Raw genomic sequence first — 24,401 nt, 5'->3', positions numbered from 1 at the left:
AATATCTTTTTTAAAAATATCCCAAACAAATTCTTAAACCTAATTCATTAGAGCAAAGATTAAAATAGAAAGTCTAGGGGCTAACAGATTTTGTGATTTTTAGCCACTAATAATATTTTTAATGATGTGAGATTGTATCTAATAATATAAAATCATTCAATTTTCTTTTGATGATTAAGTACTGGCCAGAATCTAATAAAAGTCCTGGATTCTTAGCACTCCTCATATTAAAAAAGAAGTTGGGGAGAACATTGTGGAAAGTTCTATAATTTAATAGGTAAACTCTATATGGGAAATTGGGAATGGAATATTATTTAGGGATTTTGTGTGTGTGAGTCCTAGTTTATAGGAGTGAATAAATATGAATTTGTTAAATTCCCTTTCCATTGTTTCACAATGCTAACTCAACTTTGTATGCTTTGCTTAGGTTACAGGGACAAACATGGGAGACAGAGAAATTATTGATTTATCTAGTGATGATGAGAGTGAAAACGAAAAGGTTATTCCCACAGCTGTGAAGCAGGAGCCAGATCTTGTTTTCGATGTAAAGCAAGAAAAATCGAGTAATAAAGGTGAACTGGCGAATCGAAATGGACCTCGCATTCATTCTGTTCGAGCAGCTGTTGATGATGATTCAGACGTTTCTTATGCGTCAGCCATTTGTGCAGCACCCCTTACTCGGCAGTTTTGGAAAGCTGGGACTTATGATGATGACCCTGCTTCGAAAAAATTCACACTCCAAAGTAATTTTCCAAATTAATGCAGCTTCTAGTTTCTTCCATGGTCGTTAATGCTTATATTTTTTGTTGGCCACGGTATCCCCTAGCTCAGTGAATGACTAATTTGTTGCGAATCTGAGTTCTATTGATAGGGGTGGTAATATTACCCTAGGCGGGTATCCAACCCGATCCCACCCGATCGGGTAGGGTTGCCAACCTAATCTGCAGCGGATAGGATAGAGTGCGGGTAGGATTCTCATGCGGGTCAGGTTGGGTACGAGTTGAGCCTCAATCTTACTCGACCAATCCGATCTGCAGCGGGTCGGGTAGGGTGCAGGTAGGATTCTCATGCGGGTCGGGTAAGGTGCGAGTTGAGCCTCAATCCTACTCGACCAACCCTCACTTTATATATGTTTATGTTATATACTTATATAAAAATATGTTTTAAGTGGATGTTGAACTAAAGAGTTATCACTAAATACAAAAGATCCTTAACCACCAAAAGAAAATCATTAATTAATAATTTAATATTTTTTTTACATAAAAATTAGTTCTATTTTAAATTATTATCAAGTTATATAATAATGTTGTATATTTTTTGTAACCTGCGGATAGGGTCGGGTACCCACGGATTAATAACGGGTAGGGTTAGGGTTGGGATATTCTCAACCCACGGTAGGGTTAGGGTTGGATTCAAACCCTACCCTATCCTACCCATTGCCACCCCTACCATTGAAGGGTCTGTCGCTTGTCGCTGGTCAATGGGTTGTTGCATGTACAAGGCAGAATTTGAGAATTTGATTAGTGCTTATATTGAGTTGTGACAGAATTTTTCTTTGATTTCAGATGTCAAAAACTATCTACATGTACACCCTATGTTCCTTCACTCGAATGCAACTTCACATAAGTGGGCATTTGGTGGTATGTTCTTATGACTTATATGAACTTGTTCATCCTTTTTGTTTTTATTTTAATGTGTTGGTCTTTTTCTTTGATTTTGGTTGCAGCCATAGCGGAGCTTCTCGATAATGCAGTTGATGAGGTGATTATTAGTGATGTTTCAGTTGTGAACTGCATGAATTTTAAGGATGAGCAATGTTATATGACCAGTAAATAGTATCATTTTTAGCCAACAATAATTTGCACTCTTATTTACAATACCTTTTGCAGATAAAAAACATGATTTATAACTCTATATATCATAGTTTTGCATACATGAATCAATATAGTGTGCATCTATGTTTGGTAGAGTTTGCACACATAAATTAATAAAATTTATTTGTTAAAAATAATGTAGTGTTTGTGCTAGCCAAATGATGGTAAAAAATACTAAAAGTTGCCGGTTCCCAAGAATTTCCTTTTAAGTATTGTATATACTATGTTAGTTTTATTTGTCATTTACCTGCATACTAATTTAGGCATTGATTTCTGATGGTGCATTCTTTATTAATTGTGATACAACAAATAACAACAAATCCTTGTCCTACTAGGTGAGATTGGCTACATGAATCAAATATGTAGATCTTGTTTGACCATCTCGTTTATGGTCTTTCTAGGTTTTTTTTTCCTGTTATCCCTTGTCCATTTTCCATCTCATCCACCCTTCTAACTGGGTGTTCTGTCGGGCTTCTCCTCACATGTTCAAACCACTTAAGACGCGATTCTACAATCTTTTCCACAATAGGTGCTACTCCAACTCTCTTATATTTTTGTTTTTTATTCTATCCAATCGCGTATGATCCTTCATCCATTTCAACATCTTCATCTTTGCCACACTTAACTTGTGTTCGTGCTCTCCTTTGGCCGCCCAACACTCTGTACCATAAAGTATAGCCGGTCTCATAGCAGTGCGACAGAATTTACGTTTAAGTTTTGAAGACAATTTTTTGTCACATATAAAACCAGACACACTCCGCCATTTTGACTAACTTGCTTGGATTCTATGACTTATATCCTGTTAAATCTTTCCATCATCCTGTTTGATGCACCAAGATACTTAAAACTTTTAATTTTTCGTAGAATATTTTTTCTAATCTTCACTTCTGTATTAGGGTTTTTCTTTTGGCAGCCGAACTTACATTAACGGTGATGTTTTCCAAAAATGATTTCCGTTCTATACATATCCTTCGTTTCTGGTTTCTACTGTTAATATACCTTTTTTTAAGGTTCATGTTTATTCCGATGTTCTTTACTTAATTATCATTCCATAGATTGGTGTAAAACCATAATTTTTGTTGATGTGATTTTTCCATTTCTTGTTTGAAATCATCATTTAACATCTTACATCTTACATTTTACATTTGTTTTATGCTCCAATTTGTATTGCATTCTTGCCATTTGTGCTTAGGATAGATCCAAAATGGGGCTACCTTTGTCCTTGTAGATAAAACTTCGAATCCAAAGGATGGAAGTCCAGCATTGCTGATTCAAGGTACAATGGTTCTGGAACTCATCAATTTTAGAAATTTAGTAGTTATTGAAAATCCTAGCCTGACTCTTGTTAGCATTAGACATTTTTATTGATTTTGTACTGACATTGGGTAATCAGATGATGGTGGTGGAATGGATCCAGAAGCAATGAGGCATTGCATGAGTTTTGGATTTTCAGATAAGAAGTCAAAGCTGGCTATTGGGCAGTGTATGGGTCTCGGCATTGTTTCTTCAACTATTTTAGTATTCGTGCGTTATTCTTTTTTTGAGTTTTAGTTTATTGTTGCAGATGGTAATGGCTTTAAGACCAGTAGTATGAGGCTTGGGGCTGATGTCATAGTCTTCAGTCGGCATATGAGTAATGGGTATGTGACAAAAACTTAAAACATCTATCCATGCTGAAGTTAGTTAGGCTTTTAAACATTATGCCTTCTGATCTTTCATTAGAGTGAGGCAGGGTGATTTTGGGACAAAAATTGAAGTTACAGTGGAAAAGAAAAGTGAAAACTATGCTTAATTTTCGTACTGTTTTTACCTGCATCAGGATATTGACGCAAAGCATTGGACTTCTGTCATATACATTTTTGGTGCAAGAAAAGCTTGACAGAATAGTAGTACCCATGGTGAGTGGTATTCCACATTTTTCGTTTATTATGTAAAGGGTTTGGTTTATATTGTGCATAGGCTTCAAATGCTACTTCTCTTCAAATAAAGTTAGATTGAAAAGGAATCATTAAATTTTTTTTAGCAATCCTGCTACATCTACACCCTTTATAATAAACACCGTTTTGACATTAGTATTATCTTAACAACTGAACACGTGTTCTCTTTGTTTTGTTAATTAAAAAATAATTTAAATACACAATTATTTATTAGCAACCACATTTTTATATGGGTGTTAACCGTATTTGGTGTATGAAAAGGGTTTTTCTTTTTTAGCATTCCTTTCGACTAGATACACCAAAACATATAAGTTGAGGGCTACCATAAGATTCTTGCTTCTTACAAGGATCTAAAGCTTTTCAAATTAGTGAGGTGTTGATGCAAGTCCATTGTCAACGTACACGTCCAAGCATTCGAAAAAGCTTCTTCTAGAGAGAATGAGAGACTACACAATAGCGAACATTAGAAATAAATGAGCTCTTGAGCAATCTCTGCACACTTTATTCATATTTTTGTAGATAAAGTTGTGAGATGCTAGTGCTTCTAGGGGAGAATTCCGGTTAATCGTGTTAAGAACATCTTGCCAAAACATTGTGGGTGCTATAGGGAGCCTGAGTTGACAAAAATGTCAGTGGTTAATTCATTGCTCCAAGGATCCCTTTTATTTTTCTTTTGTTTTGTTTGTTTCCCCCTAAAATAATCCTAAAAGGACCCTTATTGCAACATGCTTAGGACAGACTTTTAAGAGACTTCTGAACACTGATCATTTGCTAAATCATTTTTTGTGCTCTTTCTCATAAGAATCTTTTCTGCAATGGTTGATTCTACTAGTGGAGTTTATTTACAACACTAACTGTTCTTGTCAATTTCAGGTAAACTATGGGTTTAATTCATCAACTGGATCATTGGAGATATTAAATGGCAAAGAGCATTTTGTGACCAATTTATCTTTGATTTTGCGCTGGTCTCCATACTCATCAGAAGAAGAACTTCTTGGACAAGTTAGTTTCTATGTTTCTCCTTTCATCTGTGACTATTGGCTGGAAGTTGTTAGATTAAAATGATTTCAATAATAATACTATGTATATTATGGGAAATGCTTTTTTTTTTTTTTTTAAATTATTTTATGTTTTCAAGTAATGCTAAAAATGAACTTTGGAGATTTTTCCTCTCGAACAGCTTAAATTTTGTAAAAGAGATTAAATTGTCTCTGCACAATTTTATTAGAAAAGGAAATAAAATCTGTTTGAGTAATTTTATTAGAAAATGTATAGAAGTGGATGAGACATCCTCACATATATTCAGAAAAATATGGTTGACCAGCAAGGGAATAAAGCATGCAACAATGCTTGTACCCATATGAAGTAATTTGTTTGACAAATTAGTTTGTTTCCTAATGCTGAGTGCATTTCTAATACAAACATGCTCCATGAATGCCAAAGGTTCCAGAATAATCAAACCTTGACATGATAGAATAATCAAATCTATCAGGCTGCGTTTGGAAGAGAGACTAAGACTGAGAGACAGAGACTAGGAAACTGAGATTAGATTAAGTCTCTGTATTATGTTTGGTGTAAAGTGCACAAAACTGAGTTATGTCTTAGTATCTTGTTTGGTTCAAGATAAATATAGAGATGAAATAAGAATATTTACTGAAATACCCTTAATTATTAAGGAAAATGTTATTAAAGTTTCAGTTCCATCTTCAGAAATTTCAGTTCCTTGTGTCTTCACTTTCTAAAGGTATTGAAGGGACTGAAATTTTAGTTCCGATCTCTGACCATCAAACACAATATCTCAGCTTCATTCTAGTCTTTGAAAACAAACACTACCTCAGAAAAGAATAATCAAATGTTTTTTTATAGCAACGCAATCAAATTTTTTTCATAAACACAAAATACGTATCTTTATATGGTTGGCTGATTGACGGTTGATTTTTGGTGCACACGTAGTATGATTGTTTTTAATAGTTAGTAACATTTTCTTGTATTCTTATTCTCTATTTCTTAATGATATTCTTTGTTTATCCTCTCAAAATGAGCATGTTCTGAAACAGTTCAAATATTCTTCATTCTGACAGTTTAGTGACGTTGGATCTCATGGTACTAAAGTCATTATCTACAACTTGTGGCTTAACGATGATGGGAACTTGGAGCTAGATTTTGCTACGGATCCCGAGGTGATATTTTCTTTTTATTTCTACTGTACTGCCTGTTTTAGAATTTTGCGTTGATTGCTTAACGAGGGGGCTTCTATTCATATGCCAGGATATTCGAATCGCTGGGGATGTAAGGAAGATTGACACAATTCCTGCCTGGAGGGAAACAAATGAGAAACATATTGCTCATCGGTTCCGTTTCTCTTTACGTGTATGCTGGACTTTGAAATTATTCTTATACTTGTGAGGCCGTGTTAAAGGTTGAATTTATTGGTCTAAAATTCTCATGTTTTGCAGGTTTACATGTCAATATTGTACTTGCAGATACCAGAAAGTTTTCATATGTTTTTGAGAGGCATAATTGTGCAGCCACATAACATTGCTGATGATCTTAAATATATTGAATTTATCTTGTATAAACCACAAGTTGGTGGAACCGTGGAGGTTATTGTCTTACTTTTGACTGTATTCATATTATTTAAGGGATAAAAGTTATCTTGAGCTGAATGTTTAATTATTCTATTTTGCTATTAGTAATAAAAGATATTAAATACAAAACTAATAGAAAGTTAAGAGAAATGAAAGGTCTCAAAAGCTAAATTTAAAACTTATAAATGGTAATTTCAATACAACATACTGTTTCAATTTACTCAACATTTTTTGTAATTTAATTTCTTTTTGGGGCTCAATGTGCAGGCAACAGTTGTGACAACAGTTGGATTCCTAAAGGAAGCTCCTCGAGTCATTATGCACGGTTTCAATGTATATCACAAAAATCGGCTAATACTGGTAAATTATCACCCAAAATGTTATATGCTACATAAGTGGTTGTTAACCATTCTCTGGTGTTAAACAGTTAATGATTTGATAATAGTGCATAAGAGCTAAATAACATCACTTTTTATGCTATTATTGACTTGTATTTATAGTTAAGGAAACAAGGGAAAAAGTACTTTGAGCAGTACACAAAAACATTAAGTCCTAAATATTCGTAGTGTAGATGAACACAGTTATAGCTATGTGCATGATATAATGGAAATGGAAGATCAGTACACAGTTTTTTTAACTTATTAGTTGTATATTGATTCAACCTGAAATTAACACTGTTAACATGCTGTGCACTTTTCAAAGGGCATGAGTTTCTTTCCCATAATACTAGTGTGTGTAATGTGGTGCTTACTCCAATTTGTTTCGCAATTTTCATATATTTTTCTGTTGCAATTTCCTTATGGAACCTTTTACCAATTCTTTTATGAATGTTGGAAATCTTGTGCTAACTCGTTGAACTAGTTTTTGGAGTTAGCCTCCATAGTTTGGGGTGAAATAAAATAGGCTAGATGTTGGTTATTTGCTATCTGGTCCACAAATGGTCCTAGCTTTCATTTTACTATAACTCCTATTTTTAAAAAATAGATCATTTTATTATGACAAATTTTGGCTGCTGCTATTTGGAGACTAATGTAGAAATTAGAAATTACAAGTCATGTCATATCATGCTCTTCATTGTTGTTTTTTGTCTCCTTTCTCTTTTGAATAAATTCTTATCTAGGTTCATTGACAAATAATGCCAGTTTGTAGCATATAGTTATTATGTAGCTTCTCTTTTATTCTCTCTCTAATACAATTGCTACTTTTCAATATCAGCCATTTTGGCAGGTTGTGAACTATATAGACAGTAGAGGCAGAGGAGTTGTCGGTAAGTAAAACGTCACCATGAGTTGTCAAGTTCTTTTCAATTATCAAGACATACCGAGCCATTATAATATGCTACATAATAAATTATGTTGATCTCGTGTTAGGTATCCTGCAAGCGGATTTTGTTGAGCCAACTCATAATAAGCAAGATTTTGAGAAAACTTCTTTGTTTCAAAAGCTTGAAGCGCGATTGAAGGAAATGACATGGGAATACTGGTATAGTGTTTATGCTTGTGTTAAAATCCATGATTATCCAGGAAAATAACAGAGTAAATAGTAACTCAACAAATGAAAGAATACTGTCATCTATTTATAACAATGTAAAACGCTAAGACTAGTTTTAATGATTTTTAAGCATTGATATCTGAGATGTCTAGGACTCTTAAAATATATGTAGGGACGTGCATTGTAGATTGCTTGGGTATCGTGAAAAGTATCCAGTTCCTAAAGCGAAACAAGCCGAACTCAATAGAAAGTCCTACCTTGTTGATGCTAAAGCAGCAAATGAAAATGCTGAACTACGCAAGAGAACCATGCGAAACACATCTGAGCAAGGTAACTGCTTATGTGATAATCAAGATTCTGCATCACTATCTTAGTCAGTGTAATCTAATTTGTATATCCTGATTTGGTTCAGGATCTAATAACAAGAGGAAGATATATGAACAGGTAGACCTCCATAATTCAAAAAAGCATGCAAAAGAAGAGAATGTTAAAGGTGTTGGCATATCTCAGAATATGCAGGTTGGTAGTAACTTCGTTTGTTATGTTGAAATTTGTCCATCTTTTTCATATGTATATGATATGATGATTTGAGAATAGTCTTCATGGATTTTCTGGTTTTCCTTGAACATCATATTCTTCCGATTTTGATAACTTTATTCTGATTGCAACTTCTGCCTGTGTATTTTATGCTAGGTTATTCCGGCTCCTGCGGAGCAGGTGCTAGATCAAGAGACCTTAACATTGTTGGATGAAAACCAGAAACTACAGACAAAGTGAGTATACTTATGTTTCGTGTTTACCACCACAGCAACGGTCTCAATTGCGTGGGATGCTGTTCAGCAACTTAGATTTTCTTGATTCTTGATCAATTCTTGCTGTCCAACACAACCTCCATTCTGTTTTTATCTCGGTTTTTCAATTTGTTATTCACAATAGAGTTGTAATATAGTTAGTTATACATTGACATGCTTTTAAATCTTTACCCTGCAGATGTTTGGAATCTGAAAAGATACAAGAAGAACTTAATCTTAAGGTAATCTGCACGGTCTAATTTTATTCATTCATATATACTATTATCCTTGAAGGGGAGCCTTAGAGCAACGGTTGAGTTGTCTCTTTGTCGTGTGACCTCAAGGTCACAGGTTCAAGCCGTGAAACCTAGTCTCTATGTCCATTGTCTCGATATCTCTGTATATTTGTAACTTTTATTCCGAGATACTTGCTAAACACAGTTGCCTGATGCAATTGAAGTATGTTAAATTAGATAATTCTCTATGAACTGCATAGAATGAAATAGTTAAGTTGTTTTGGCTTCTGTGATTTAAGAAAAAAATGGTTTATGATTTTACAGGTAACAGATCTTAGAAGTAAAATAGAAGCAGCCAGAGAGCAGCAAAATCTACTATTGGCTCAACTACAACTGCTAGATGTGAAAGATGAGTAGTACTAGTTGTGGTGGTAATAGTAGTAGTAGGTGTAGCTGTCACAAATGGCAGTGTTCAAATTCTTTGATTTGTAGAAGTGTTGTACCGAATTTGGATCCTCTGAAGTCTCCTCTGAAGTCTGAAGTAAAAAAGTTGGTAAAGTGGTAAAGTAAAGGGTTAATCAGTATTGATTTTATAACTTCCAAAAAATGTGTCTTTCATTATCTTAATTTAATAACGATTAACTCTTTACTTTACCACTTTACTAACTTTCTTACCTTGGAGATCTTCATTCGGGTTGTACCATATGTATAGTTTCACTTTCACACCCTAAATAGGTGTGTGGCTAGCTAATTTTGGTTTTTGGAGGGGCATAGTGATCATTTAATGCTGTAAGCCAGTTTGGTTAGTCTTCTGTATACATGTAATATGATGAGCCATTATTTGTGAATGAGTAGGGCAATTTTTTCGTTTCTCTCTATGGTCTTCTTTAATATGTGTACATATATTTATTGACTTGAACCAAAGTAAAGATGAATGGAATAAAATTTCATGAAATATGGAAATAATTTAATATTTTAACATATTACTTTTTCTATACAAAGATGATTTTATAAATATAATATACTACTAAATTTTATATTTAATTACTCTATTTTATAGGTTTATTAAATTTATATTACTCTATTTTATATTTTTTTTTAATTGAGTTTATATATTATTTTTAATTTTGTAATTATATTTTTTTGTACTAAAATCATCAAAATTAAAAAAATATTCTTTTCATAAAATATGTTAAAGATTTGATTAGGTTTTAATTGTGGATATTTTTATTTTATGGAGAACTATTAATTTTAATGTTTTCTTATTGATAATAATTTAATTATAAAATTAAAAATAGTATTAAAATTTAATTAAAAAATATCAAAATTTAATTGTAAATTTAAATCTAAAATATTATATTATTTGAATTATAATTTGTTGGTCGATGAAATAGTAGTTATTAAAGGCTAAATTTTAAATAGTAGTTATTAAAGGCTAAATTTTAAAAAAGAATAGCTAAGAATTAATTGTCTAAAAATTAATAATAAAAATAGAATTGAAATATGAGATTAAATTAAATTTCATTAAACGTTAAAAGTAATTTTAAGAACATTAAGAATAAAATGAGTACTTTTATTTTTCATACTTACTACTGTTTTTTGATTGTCTTGCATATTTAGAAGTATATAAATATGGATACGAGAATATTTTTGTTTTTTTTATTTTCTATTTATTAAAAGTCTGAATTGAATTGGTTATGCTAAAGCAATCCTTGATTCACGCAGTATAATCCTTGAAGAACAGAATTAGTCAAGCCAAAACGTTTAATAATCCTTTTTGAATGTTTACACTTTACCGTTTAGAAAGTATTTTTTTTTCTCTAATTAAAAATCATTTTTATATAATTACACAGGTGTATGAGGATTCTAACTCGTAAAATTTATTGGTTTTTAGTTTGTTTCTTTTTAACCCTTATTAGGTGGAGTGAAAGAATGGTGCCACCTAAAGAGGTTGAATGCACTCATTGCCGACACATGTGAGTTACATGCATTTCTACAACACACTACACAAGTTGCCATAAAATATAGTCCAATACAAATAATAAATTCATAATCATATTATGTATTATATATTTGGTACCCAATAATAATAATAATAATAGAAATTAAAATTGGTAATCAAGTGATATAAATTCAAGAATAAAAAAATAAGTACTAAATTAATTATTTGTATAGAATACATAATATTTTTTGTATAAATTTTAGATGCATAACTTCTAAATTTTAAATACTACATTTTATTTTTAGATATATAAAATTTTATCGAAAATTATTAATTAATTTTTTAATATACAGATTTTGAAAAATAATATTGTTATTGTTATTTTTAATATTATTATTTTATTTATAATTTTTGTATTATATATTTATATAAATTTATAAAAGATAGTAATATTACCGAAATAGGAATGATAATATTTATTTCTATTTTAGTAACAAAATAAGATCTACTTGCAAATTCTTATTTATCTTAGATCTCACGGGCAGCTACTGCCCGTTGCCCGAGCAAGTTGCATTGGCAAGTGGTGGATAGTTGCCTCATTACTTTGCCCTAAAAACAGCATTTGAGTCTCTCTATAAAAGCCTCTCGTTTTCTTATCATCTTCTACATTTCACAATACATCTAACTTATTTTCACTCTTTATATTTTTTTTCCCCATTCATTCTTATATTTCCTATTTTTCTTTATTTTTTGTTTCATTGAGTTCTTCCTCTATGTTTATCATCATTTTGTGTTACTTTTGTGATTCTAATATAATTATTTTTTCCATGTTAATTAATTTTGATCGGTTATATTTTGGTGCAAAGCTTCCATCCGCATGTGATGCACAGTATGAACATGACGGCCATATTTTGCACAAATTGACTATTTGTCTTGAAGCACCATTTATGTGTGCTTTAAGCTGCTTCAATAATCATAAGAGGTTTATATGGTTAGTTTTTTATTTTCCATGTTTATATAAACCTCTCTGAAATAGCAAGCATATATGTATATATAATAAAGTATTTTTTTTCAATGTACATCTTAAAGTATTTGCTTATATAGATGAGATGAAGGTTATCTAACTAACAAAAAAAAGTCTTAAAACTTAAAAGGTTTAGTTTAAGTACATCCAAAAAAAAAAAAAAGTGATTGATTGGTTGAAAGGTAGCTTTTCTTACTAAGTAAAAGTTGAAAGTTTTGACAAGTGAAAATGACCCACAAAAGGAATATGGTATATTCTACAAAAGGAATATGGTATATTCCTCCGTATGAAAATATTCAGAATTTTATTTTATTTTATTTTATTTTTTATTTTTTTTTTCAGACTCGAATTCGCAACTTTTTAATTGAGTATGGAAAAATTATGCCATTTAAACTATTACTCATTGGCATATTTAGAATTTTTTTAGCCATCACCATTAGAATTTTTTTAGCCATCACCAATTCACTACGGAGAATGAATTGATTTAGAATAAAGATGTGTGCTAACACTAAAGAGTAACTATTAGTTTGATTTAAACTTTATATAAGCAAAAAGTTACCAAGAATTTGATCGAGAATGAGGGTTTCTTTTGTTTCAATTTTAGAAGAGAATAATTTTATAATAAATTTTTTAAAAGTTCATTCAAATAAGTAATAAATTTTAGATGAGAGTAATAAATTTTTTACAACTTGGAATTGATCCTCTTATGTTGATTTTTCATACCAATTTTTATGTGTAATTTCTCACCTTTTATTCTGCTTGTCAAGTGTTTTGTATTGATTCCACATTTTAAATGAAGAGTAAAAGATGGCATCTCACAAGATTATGTGAAAAATCAACCTAAGAAGATCCGTTTCCCATGGATCAAAGCTCCTCTTACCTTCAACAAAATGTTAAAATCTAATTGAACATTTATACACGAATCCTCTTGACTCATCCAGAGTAAATTTGAGGTTGCAAGATATTGTAAATGAGAGCTCACAATATAGAAGAAGCAAACAGGAGGAAGAAACATTTGTAGAATTGTAGTTATACTTTTGCATATCATATTTTATATTAAGTACTATGCTTTAGTAGATATTCATTTTGGGAATAAGATCACAATGTATTTTAATTAGAGTGTCTATTCACGTGAAGATTTTTTTATATAAAGATGATAGTTAATAGTTAAATATATAAATACGTATTACATTAAATAACTTAGTTAAATATGTCAAATAACGAGTTATCATTCTCACATGAAGATGTCAACTTCAATTAATTTAGTTCATTATTTACTATTTTTTCTTTTAATTAATTGTGGTTTTTCTATAAGAGTTGCATGTCATTCTATGATTTAGGGAGTTAAAGTTGTGCAAGGTGATAATTTTTTGTATTTTCACCTCCAAATCAATATTAACTAAATCTATGAATAATAGAAAGAAATTAATGTATTCTTGTTAGATGTGTAAATCAAAGCATCGATGTGTGCTCATTTTTGTATTTTTTGTAAAAAGTACAAAGATATTCAACTCGAGGAGAATGAGAGAAGGAGAGAGTGGGAGCGAGCGGTTGAGGGTGAAACACGGTAAAAAAAAATGTTCATGTCATCGGAAGAAATAAAGGGGAGAGCATGGGAAGGTGTGTATCGGGGTGTTAAGGAGGGTTCTTCTTGAGAGGATTTAGAAAATTCATCAGAGATAATGTCATTGGTGCAGAAAAGTCTAAGGTATTTGTATTAGTAGGGTCTTTATGGTATCGCGACGGTGACAGGTAAGTAGGTGATTCTCGTCCACCAAGTATCAGTTTTGGTAAGGAGGCAAAGAGCCTTACAAGGAAGCCATCATGATCAAGGTGTTGGATAAGCCTTATGGCTACACGGCTCTTATGCATAAGTTTCGGATAGTATGACGCATCAAAAGAGGGTTTGATTTGTTGGATGTGGGGTTTGGGTATTTTTTGGTTAAATTTGATATGGATGCGGATTGTGTGAGAGTCATTCTTGGTGGTCTATGGTTGATAGAGGGTCACTATGTTGCAGTAAAGCTATAGGACGTAGATTTTAGGCCATGCGAAAAATTTTTCGGATCAACGCTAGTATCGATTCGAGTATAAAGACTTCCAATTTGGTGCTATCAGTGACAAGCAATGTTGCGAATTGCTTCTGCAATAGGGATTCTGGTGAATGAAAGTAGACTTGGCCACTAAATTTGCAGAAGGAGGAAAATATGCCCGAGCTTGTATTCAAATTAATCTTGGGTTGCCTGTAATCAAACATATTAAAGTGGAGGGTATGACTCATGAAGTGGAGTACGAGAGTTTACAGCTGATTTGTTCTACTTGTGCACGGTATGGGCATGATAAATCGTTGTGCATGGAGAAGGAGTCCTTGGAAGGAAACGGTGATTCTTTTGGTGATGATGGAAAAAATAATGAAGCCTCGACACTAGTGCCACACAACAATCATGAGATTTAAAAAGAGGCTGAATTGAAAGCTCGCGATTTGGGTGAGAATTCTCGTAATTTGGGAGAGAAATTAGGAGTTGTTAAAGGGAAGGATGCGGTTATGGAATCATTGGCTCCTCATGTACCTGATGGTCATGTTAATGAGGCATGCATGGATGATGGAGAGAGCTGGCAACAAATGCTGCGTAAGTGAAAATTCACAATGGGTCAGCCATCAGGTTTGAAGGACCAAGATGGAAAGCAGCACAAGTATGGTTCGAGAAGGATTCCAAAGCCCAATTTGCATGATGATTGAGGCAAATCAATTGGCATTAGGATGGAGAAGCGAGAAAAACATGAAATTGCGTCATCTCCATCGCGCAGAACTCCTGCACGTCGTGGAATTTCTTTACGGAAGCATCCGCAGCCTTCCTCTCTGCAGAACTCGCCAGTTGATAAAAATGGTGGCGCAATGGGAAAACCTTAGTTGATGAAAGCATGGCAGGTGCAGCGTTAGGGGTCCAAAGGTGGCAATTATTGAGGATTAGAGTGTGCAGGACAAACCACCTATTGAGGTTGGTGATTCTATTTAGTGTTTATGTTCTTATTTATTCTATCCCTATTATTTATGGATAATTTAAATATGATTGTTTGGAATATTAGGGGTGCTTCTAATAAGTTAACCCGGGTGTATTGTAAGGAACTTATTAGAAAATTTAGACCTATTTTCTTTATTGTGGTTGAAACTCACCCCCTTTTCAGCATTTAAAATTGTTTTGGGAAAGGTTGGGGTATCACTCTGTTGGTATAGTGGAAGCAGAGGGGCATAAGGGGGTATTTGGTTTCTATCCTCTATGAAGGGTGTTTGTTATAAGTTCATTGATGCTTTTGATCAGGGTGTTACTGTTGAGATTTAATCTGATAATTTAATTTGGAGGTGTAGTGGTATTTATGGTAATCCTCAATTTAATAAAAGGGTTCTCCTTTGGGATTATCTTGTTGCACAGTTTATGGTATTTCAAGGACCTTTGATTGTTCTTGGTGATTTTAATGAAGTCAAATTTTCTCATGAATCTAAGGGCTGTCAATTTTCTCATCAAAGAGCTGACATGTTTGCTACTTCATTAGGGGATAGTGGTTTGTTTGATCTGAAGATTATTGGGAGACGGTTTTCTTGGTACAGGAGGGTGAAAAATTATGTTGACGTGGCTAAAAAGCTTGACCGAGTCTGTATAAATAGTAGTTGGTTATCTATCTTTCTAGAGGCTTGTACAAAAGTTTTAAATAGCCTTCAGTCTGATCATTGCCCTATTTTGGTGCGTTGTAAAGGTCGTCCTCAGCCTAAAGAGAATCGACCTTTTCGATTTGTTGTTGCTTAGGCTACTCATCCGGGGTATAGGGATATTGTAAATCAATCATGGTGGTCTGGTAATAGAGGGATTCATGGCAAGCTTTCGGAAGTACAGAAGATTTCACTAGAGTTTAACTCGAAGGTATTTGGTAACATTTTTGTTAAGAAATGTGAATTAGAGTAGCAGATTAATTATTTACAAAAGCGTTTGGAAGTGGTAGATAGCATTTATTTGCGTCAGAAAGAACAACAGTTGCTTGATGATTATAATAATACTCTAGTGCAAGAAGAGCTCCTATGATTCCAAAAGTCCAGAGAGCAGTGGGTAAGGTTTGGGGATATGAATACAAGATTCTTTCATATTCAAACTCTTGTGCGAAGGAAGCATAATAAGATTCATGGCCTTTTTCTTAAGGATGGAGTGTGGAAAACTGATCCAGAGGTTCTGAGTCAAGAAGCAGAGTCTTTCAATAAAAGCTTATTCTGTCATTTGGATGATGTTGATTTGGGTTGCCTTGGTGATGTGCCTCTTCCTTCTCTGAATGAGGAAGCTTGCAATAATCTTACGGCACCAGTTACTATAGAGGAAGTCAGAACAGTTGTTTTTCACATAAACTTTTTTAAAGCCCCGAGTTCTGATGGGTTTCAAGCTTTCTTCTTCAAAGAATATTGAGAGATCATTGGTCTTGATGTTTGGAAGATGGTTAAGCAGGCATTCTCCGGTATTACTCTTGATCTGAGAATGATGGAGACTTTACTGGTTCTTATTCCAAAGGTTGAATTACTGGTATCTATGAAAGATTTCAGACCAATTAGCCTCTGCAATGTAGTTTACAAGATCATCACGAAGGTCCTTGTTAATAGGCTCCGTCCTCATCTTGCAGAGATTGTTGGCCCGCTTCAAGGAGGATTTATTCCGGGACGAGGAATTCCCGACAACATCATTATTGCTCAAGAAGTCCTCCACTTTATAAAGAAGACTAAATCAAATAAAGGCACATTGGCCTTTAAGATTGATCTAGAGAAAGCTTATGACAGAGTTGACTGAAGGTTTTTAGCTCATACCCTTAAGAGCTTTAGTTTTTCTATTCCTACAATTAATTTGATTATGAATTGTGTCACTGCTTCCTCCTTATCTATTCTTTGGAATGAGAATCGTCTGAATGGCTTTACTCCTAGCCGGGGTCTTAGACAAGGAGACCTTATGTCACCCTATCTTTTTGTGTTGTGTATGGAGCGATTGTTATGCTTTATTAGTCATCAGGTTGATTTGGGCTTGTGGGAGCCGGTTGCTGTTTCTAGAGGGGGACCAAGAATATCTCACTTAATGTTTGCAGATGACTTGCTTCTATTCTGTAAAGCTACAAAGAGACAAGTGCAAAATGTGATGTTGGTTTTAGCGACTTTTTGCAAAGCATCTGGGATGAAGATTAATGTGAAGAAGTCTAAAGCGCTTTCCTCCAAGAATGTCTCTGCAACAAGGAAAGAGGTTTTCACTGGAATATCCTCTATCAGATTTGTCCAAGACTTGGGCAAGTATCTTGGATTTACTCTTAGCCATTCTAGGGTGACCCGTTCAGCTTTCAATGGTGTCCTGGATAAAATTCAAAGTAGACTAGCAAGCTGGAAAGGGAGTTTTCTCAATCGGGCTGGTAGACTCTGCTTAGTTAATTCTGTTGCAGCCGCTATTTCCATGTACCAGATGCAGGTCTCTATTTTTCCCAAATGAATCATTAATAAATTGGAGTCTATGATGAGAAATTTTCTTTGGAAAGGACAACTTGATAGAAGAGGATTGAATCTTGTTAGTTGGAAGGTATTGGTTACTCCAAAAAAATATGGAGGTTTGGGGATTAGAGATTCTTATTGTGTGAATATTGCTCTTCTTGTGAAGCTAATTTGGACTTTTTTCCTGTAGCTAAACAAGTTATGGGTCCAAGTGTTGGATGCCAAATACCGATCATCTCTATATAACTGTTTTAGTTGTCCTAAGAACAAGGGCTCTCCCATTTGGAGGAGTCTTTGTAAGGCTTGGGAAGTGTTGAAGGATGGGTTTGCTTGGTGTATTGGGGATTTGAACCAGAATTTTTGGTTTTCTAGCTGGAGGAGAGAAGGACGGTTATCTAACGAGATAGATTATGTTCACATTTCTGATTCGAATCTCCGGATACAGGATATTTGGTCAGTTGGTAGGTGGCATTTGGATACTCTTTATTCTCCTTTATCTCAAAATCTGAAAGGTAATATTCTCTCTTATAATTTAGATGTGCAAGCAGGTCCGGAAGTGGGTTGGTATTAGTTTGGGTCTGGTGCCAAAGTCTATGACTCACGCAATGGTTACTTGTGGTTGTGTAAGAAGCTTTTTGGTTGGGAGGAGCGGGAGAATTGGCTTTGGCTTTGGCGTCAGCTTGTTCCGAAAAAGCACAAGTTTTCGGCTTGGTTATGTCTTAAGGAGGCTCTTCCTACTACAAGTTTTCGCTTTAGAAGAGGGATGTCGTCATCGGATAGGTGCCCAAGATGTCTTTCTAGCCAGGAATCGGTTTTACATTGTATTCGGGATTGTCCAAAAGCTCAGCTTGTGTGGCATAGATTGGATATTTCTTGTCATCCTTTGGATTTGAAGAACTGGTTCTTGTATCATAGCAGAGAGCATTCGTTCAAGTTTTTTCGGGACTTTGGTGGATATGGCGAACAAGGAATAATGACATCTTTAATCCTCATGAAACTTGGCCTCCGGAAAAAGTGATTTGTCTATCATTAACTTCAGAAGATGAGTTTAGGAATATTTTTGAATTACAACGTATGTCCCTTCCCTCTACTCTAAATGGTTTTTGGAATCCCCCATCTATTGGTACTTTCAAGATTAATTGTGATGCTAGTTATCTTGGTTAAGGGTGATAGTATTGGTTTTGTTTGTGTTATTAGAGATTGTAATGAGAGTTGGCAAATGGGATGTTTGGGAATGATTGAGAGTAATAGTATTCTTCAAGGGGAATTGTTTGCTATTTGGAGAGGATATCTCTTAGCTTGGGATGTGGGTCAACGAGATGTTATTTGTGAGACGAATTGTGTGAAAACATTTAATCTTGTTACTAATCACCAAGATGATTTTTGGTTTATTGATCCATTGGTGTTCAAAATAAGAGATATCATGCATTGGAATTGCGTGTTGACTTTCGTTTGATTATGAGAGATGCAAACATGGTGGCAGATACTGTGACAAAGATGACGATGAAGTTACAACTTTCTCATGTGGAACTTTCTTCACCTTGGAAGGAGTTTAAGAGTAGTTTTAAGTAGGACTGTCCCTCTATTTAAGCAGATCCTTTATTTTGTTTGTTTTATTTTTCTTTGTTTAGTTTATTTCAGTCATCAAAAAATATTTATACATCCCAGCCTTTTCTAACAAAAGGTTATAATTCATATACCAAACTTAAACCTTAATAATAAATTATAAGCTATGTAAACCAACTTGGTTAGTCAAGCAGTCTGCTTAAACAAGTGTCAAGAATTCACTAATCTGCTTAATTAAGTGTCAATGATTTGAATCTCATTTTGTGCATGTTTAAATTTGTGACGAATGTCGGTTCAAGGATACCGAAGGCATTAACCATCAAGAGGCTTTCAGTGGCCAACACGGTGAAGTGATTTGTGCATACTAGCCATTAATTAAAAAACACTTTTGAGGGGTAACAAGCACTTTGCTAGCATGTGTTGATGTGTATATAATTATATATGAAGATCATAGTGATAATATAAGCACTCGCCATTGTATCCCAAAAATGAGGAGGCACTAAGTCACTAGTGCTCGACGTCGACATTGTTTATCTAGGACTTTGGCAAACTCTACTGTACATTGGGAAGTAGAGGGTGGGATCCTTTAATTGAATCACTAGGCACAGCACTAGTTGTTGATGGTGCAGATTCATTGTTAGTACTAATAGTTGGTCTATGTGAAATAATACTTGAAGCAGAAGAATTATTTGAAGTGTGAATGGAAGGTATGGTAGCAGAATTATGAGTGTTTAAAGTATTGCTATTAGTTAATTTAGGTAGAAAAAATTCATTGTATGAAAAATCACTTTCATCAAAAAAGCACATCTCTTGATACCCTTTAGCATATCCTAGAAATAAACATTTGTGAGACTTATAAAATAAGTGGCTGTAACTACAGCTCCATCCCAATAAGTGAGAGGCATTTTGGCTTGAGAAAGCATAGCCAAACTTGTTTCCACAATATAGCCATTTTGCTCATGTGTGTAGGGACTAGCACAAGTGTATCTATGAGAAATACTTTGCTCTGCTAAGTATGAAGTACACATGTTTGAGGTGAATTTACCACCATGATTTAGAGATTGAAATTGTACAAAAACAGTAAATAAGAATCAATAAAAGCCAAACATAAGAGTAAGTAAGTACAAGCATGTGTATTTTGAAAAAACATCAATAAAAGTCACATAGAATCTATAACCTAAGTGAGAGATATATGGTGATGGTCTCCAAACATCAGAGTAAACAAGCAGTAGTGATGCTGTATAGACAGTAGAAAAATCAAGAAAATGCAATTTATGAGGTTTAAGTTGAGTACAATGAGAACAAATATTATCAAAGTCTTTCTCAATCACTTTTTGCCAACTCAGCCTCATTATTTGGACGAACAAAACTGGCAATGTCCCTGGCAATAGAATCATACAGGTAAAATTTCAGCATGCGCGATCCTTGTAGGAGAAAAAATAATACATAACAAGTTTATAAACAAGTTCAAATATCAAAATTTATGACTAAAGAAAAAAAATAATATTAAACCATTCTTCCATGATAACAATAAAAAAAGTCTTACGATCCATAAATTTAATCCAACAGAATATACGAATTCAGTTATAATTTTAGTCTTTATTATTTATCTTTATCTTTATTTGTTTTTATATTTCATAGGCCAATGCTCTATATATATATATATATATATATATATATATATATATATATATATATATATATATATATATATTCAATTTTACCTTTTTAGTTTACAATTTCAATCAATCAACAAACAATAAAATATTTTCATCTTTTCTTTTCTTTCCTTATTCTTTCACAATTTTATTATCTTTACGTATTCTTTATGTACTTTTTATATGTACTCTTTCAGTTTTATTAAATAATAATTACTCATGCAAAGAAAAAGATAACAAAACTTAACAATTAACAATGCTTGTGTTACATTGATACATGAAATAGAGTTTCACATGTAATCAATTCAGATAGTTCTGAAGTAAGGAGATAATCTTATATTAGTAAATTTTTTTTAGAAAAATTGAAGCTGTTAATCGTTGTGTAAGCATGCACATGCTTTGTAAGAATTTATCAAAAGCAACAGGATAAATAAACACTTAGCTACATTAGGTTTCAGGACAAATAAACACTTAGCCACATTAGATTCATATCATAAATCAAACATATTATTTATTACATAAGTGATAGATACTCAACTGAAGCTTCTTCTAAAAAATCCCTTTATGACCAATAATACGTGCCTCTTCACGAAGACGAGATACAGAGTATCAGCTGTTAGCAATTTTGAGAATTGAGGTTGGGGCTCCTCTTTCTCTTTTTCATCCTCGTCTAGATTGAATTGCTTACAAGTTGCAGCTTCCTACTCATCCGGATCCTCTTCCTCTTTGGGAGAGGATTTTAAATGGAACCCCTTGTCCCTATTCTCGTCTTTCCAACGAGCCGCTGCCACTGGAAGGAAACTCGTGGGCAATTTGGGCACAAGTCCCAATACATTGTCAATAGGTGATTCACTTGCCATCTCTTGAGAACCAACGGCATCAATAGTAGTATAGTACTAGAAAATAATGAAATATAAAATTAATTAGGAAAAATAACAACAAATTTCATATAATTCGAGAGTACGTGATTGAGTACCTAATTTTATTCTGTGTTTGTGTTTTGATTTCTGTTTGTGTTCTTCTAATTTTCTAATCTGCGGATCTCATCTCTAATTTTTTTTCTTGATCTCATCTCCTAGTTTTCCTGAACTTTATTTTGTGTTTGTATTCTTCTGGTTTTCTCATCTCTAAATTTTTGTCTTGTTTTTTATTTGTTTTTTTTTCTGGTTTTTTGATCTCTTGGGTGTGGAAGAGTCCCACATGACTGAGTTACTAAAGGATCCATCGTTGGGGGAATTACTGGCGTCAAGCAATTTATATCTCGTTTTAATTAAGTATGTATTGTTATAGTTTATTCATGTATAATTGATGCTGATAAGGCATTGATTACTGAGACTGAGGAGCTGCTCCACTACGTAATTCCATTCCTTAGAGTTAAACAGCACGATTGCCCTTCAATTTCGGAGAATATCTTGATGTCTCCAAGGTTGCTTGTCCGAGCATCCTCCTTTTCAGAGGATCTCATTTACACAATATTATTCCACCACTGTAACTCAACTTTCCTTCTCTGTGTCCCCTCATACACTCAGGATTTAATGCCTTGAGCATTGTTATTTTTTTTTAATGTCTTGTTAGGAAAGTTGGATCTCTTGTATTAGTTTCGGCTAAAAAATTTAGATATGGAAGTAGAATGAATGTTATACCTTAACGTAATAATTTTTAGTGTGTTTTAAAATTATAGGAAGTACGCACCTTTCGATTTTTGTTTAAAAAATTTTAAAAATTTGGAGTACACAAATCGAATCCACCGATTTGTGTTGAAAAAATTAAAAAATTTTGGAGTACACAAATCGGACTGTCCAATTTGTGTATTCCAAATTTTTTAATTTTTTCAACACAAATCAGACGGTTTGAGTACAAAAATCGGATGGTTTGATTTGTGCTCAGTACATTAAATCATCTCATATTTTAGAAAAATATCACAATAGATCACAATTTAAAAAAATACCATTGTTAATCCAATATTAAAAATAAAAAAAGTGATTAACTTCCTCTTTTTTAACTGCATTTTAAAAACTATTGTTGTTTAATGCAATGGGTTTGGATTCAAAGTGAATGGATATTGACTCACGTATCATAAAAGTTACCCTTGAAATATAGAAAGCAACCGGTATAAACTCTATCGGACAATAAAAATTAAGTATAATGATGCTAGGTTTAATCCATATATAATAATATAATATGAATAATATTATCTATCTAAATTTTTTTATAAATTAATTTAATTAAGTTAAACAATAAAATTTTAAAAAATAATATTCATAATGAAAAAAAAAATGACTTAAGTTATATTACAATTGTAAATTTTAATTACACTACTTCATAATCATGACTTCTCAACTTGTTAACTATTTTTCAGACCTTGTTAATTTGACTTCATTAGTAAATTAACATAATACTCTCGGCCCGAAACAAAGAATCCTAATTCTCAATCAAACTCTTGGGCAGCCTTTTTGCTTATATCTACTTTTTAGTGTTAGCCCACATCTTTCTTCCAAATCAATTCATTCTTTATCGTGAAATAATGATGGGCCAAAAGTTTTGAATCCTTTTATACGGAAGAATATATCATATTTCTTTTGTAGGTCATTTTTAGTTGTTAAAACTTTCAACTTTTACTTGGTAAGGAGAGCTACCTTTCCGCCAATCACTTTTTTATTTTTTGGATGTACTTAAACTAAACTTTTTAAGTAAAACTTTTTTTTGTTTTTATTTTTATTTTTATTTTTATTTTATCAAAAATAGAAGACTCGAATCCGCAACTTTTTAATTGAGTATGGAGAGATTATGCCATTTGAATTATAATTCATTGGCAAAATTTTTTTTTTGTTAGTTAGATAACCTTCGCAATATGAAAATTGAGAAATCAGGCGTTCTTTCAAAGTGTATATATGAATCGGATGTTAGGTATACTATAATCAATGCAAAGTGTTAGATATGAATCGATGTCTGGTATACTATGAATCCTTCTAGCATTGCTTAGTTAAATCTATGTAGATTTATATAATTAGAAATTGATTGATTTTTTTTTAATTTTTAATAATCAAGATTACATTAGCTAATTTAAAAGATTAGTTTCTTAAAATTAATTTCAAAAAATACAATTCAAATATATAAAAAAACTAAAATAAAATAATAGAAGATCAAATTGATAAGACTCAAAGATATTGTGATTGAAACTCGGAATGGAAAACTCAAGCGAATAAACAATATCTTTTATTGTTTTCGTACGATAAAGATGGCTACAAAGAATACACACAAAGAGGTCATGAAGAAGGATCAATAAAAAAATTCTTTGCATATACGATACAAGAGAGGTATGCAGATGGCCCTCCTTTAGTTTATTCAAGGAGATTATTCCAATATTTTTTTACGAGCGTATTATCTTAGATATATGATACATAATTATCAAGATGCAATAACAATATATCATTTTGTTAGTTATTTAGACTTTTTTTTTTTTACCTTTTTATGTAATTCAAAATAGCCAAAACTAAATTTTTTTTTACAAAAACAAAAAATTAAATGCAAAAGACCCACTAAACATGGTTTATAAAACCTTTAAAATTAAATTAGATTGACTCTTCAAAGACATATAGAAGAATAAGAGTGCTGCCATGTATCCAAAAAATTCTCCATATATATATATATATATAGAGGTAGGATGGGAATAAATAATTAGTTTATTACAATTATATTATTAATATATCAAGCAAAATGAAAAGCACAATTGAATTTGAACTTTACTAATTTAACGCAAAATTAAGGTTTTTATAGAAAAATTGTCAGTT

The 24,401-nt window shown here is 32.7% G+C and overlaps 2 protein-coding genes across 3 annotated transcripts; both read left to right on the top strand.

Moving 5' to 3' along the window:
* Nucleotides 1-357: 357 nt before the first annotated feature.
* Nucleotides 358-9,789, top strand: LOC130943701 (protein MICRORCHIDIA 6-like). Of its 2 annotated transcripts, XM_057871701.1 has the most exons (20): nucleotides 363-572; nucleotides 669-743; nucleotides 1,566-1,640; nucleotides 1,727-1,761; nucleotides 3,072-3,150; nucleotides 3,268-3,357; nucleotides 3,439-3,514; nucleotides 3,694-3,772; nucleotides 4,685-4,813; nucleotides 5,893-5,991; nucleotides 6,080-6,181; nucleotides 6,268-6,414; nucleotides 6,667-6,759; nucleotides 7,615-7,666; nucleotides 7,770-7,881; nucleotides 8,063-8,220; nucleotides 8,303-8,409; nucleotides 8,584-8,663; nucleotides 8,881-8,923; nucleotides 9,242-9,789. In XM_057871701.1, the coding sequence occupies exons 1-20, from the start codon at nucleotides 443-445 to the stop codon at nucleotides 9,332-9,334; spliced, it is 1,854 nt and encodes a 617-aa protein (XP_057727684.1). In that variant the 5' UTR covers nucleotides 363-442; the 3' UTR covers nucleotides 9,335-9,789. The 2 variants fall into 2 exon arrangements, with proteins under 2 accessions (XP_057727683.1, XP_057727684.1); XM_057871700.1 differs by having other exon boundaries at nucleotides 358-743.
* Nucleotides 9,790-16,766: 6,977 nt separating this feature from the next.
* LOC130946239 (uncharacterized) lies at nucleotides 16,767-18,404 on the top strand. Its single transcript, XM_057874911.1, has 3 exons — nucleotides 16,767-17,366; nucleotides 17,577-17,898; nucleotides 17,977-18,404. Exons 1-3 carry the CDS (start codon nucleotides 16,767-16,769, stop codon nucleotides 18,402-18,404), a joined length of 1,350 nt encoding a protein of 449 aa, XP_057730894.1.
* Nucleotides 18,405-24,401: the final 5,997 nt, after the last annotated feature.

This window comes from Arachis stenosperma, chromosome 8 (genome assembly GCF_014773155.1).
Source record: "Arachis stenosperma cultivar V10309 chromosome 8, arast.V10309.gnm1.PFL2, whole genome shotgun sequence".
In the NCBI taxonomy this organism is placed as follows: Eukaryota; Viridiplantae; Streptophyta; class Magnoliopsida; order Fabales; family Fabaceae; genus Arachis; species Arachis stenosperma.
This window is presented reverse-complemented; position numbering and strand designations above follow the sequence as displayed.

What these genes read in the sequence shown, in the direction of transcription:
- LOC130943701 (XM_057871700.1), top strand. Translation starts at nt 443, where the DNA reads ATGGGAGACAGAGAAATTATTGATTTATCTAGTGATGATGAGAGTGAA. An exon ending in AAGTTGGTGGAACCGTGGAG is followed by an intron (nt 6,415 to 6,666) that starts GTTATTGTCTTA and finishes CTCAATGTGCAG; the next exon opens with GCAACAGTTGTGACAACAGT. An exon ending in GCGAAACACATCTGAGCAAG is followed by an intron (nt 8,221 to 8,302) that starts GTAACTGCTTAT and finishes GATTTGGTTCAG; the next exon opens with GATCTAATAACAAGAGGAAG.
- LOC130946239 (XM_057874911.1), top strand. Translation starts at nt 16,767, where the DNA reads ATGAATTGTGTCACTGCTTCCTCCTTATCTATTCTTTGGAATGAGAAT. An exon ending in TTTCCATGTACCAGATGCAG is followed by an intron (nt 17,367 to 17,576) that starts GTCTCTATTTTT and finishes TTTTTCCTGTAG; the next exon opens with CTAAACAAGTTATGGGTCCA. An exon ending in TTTATCTCAAAATCTGAAAG is followed by an intron (nt 17,899 to 17,976) that starts GTAATATTCTCT and finishes CTGGTGCCAAAG; the next exon opens with TCTATGACTCACGCAATGGT.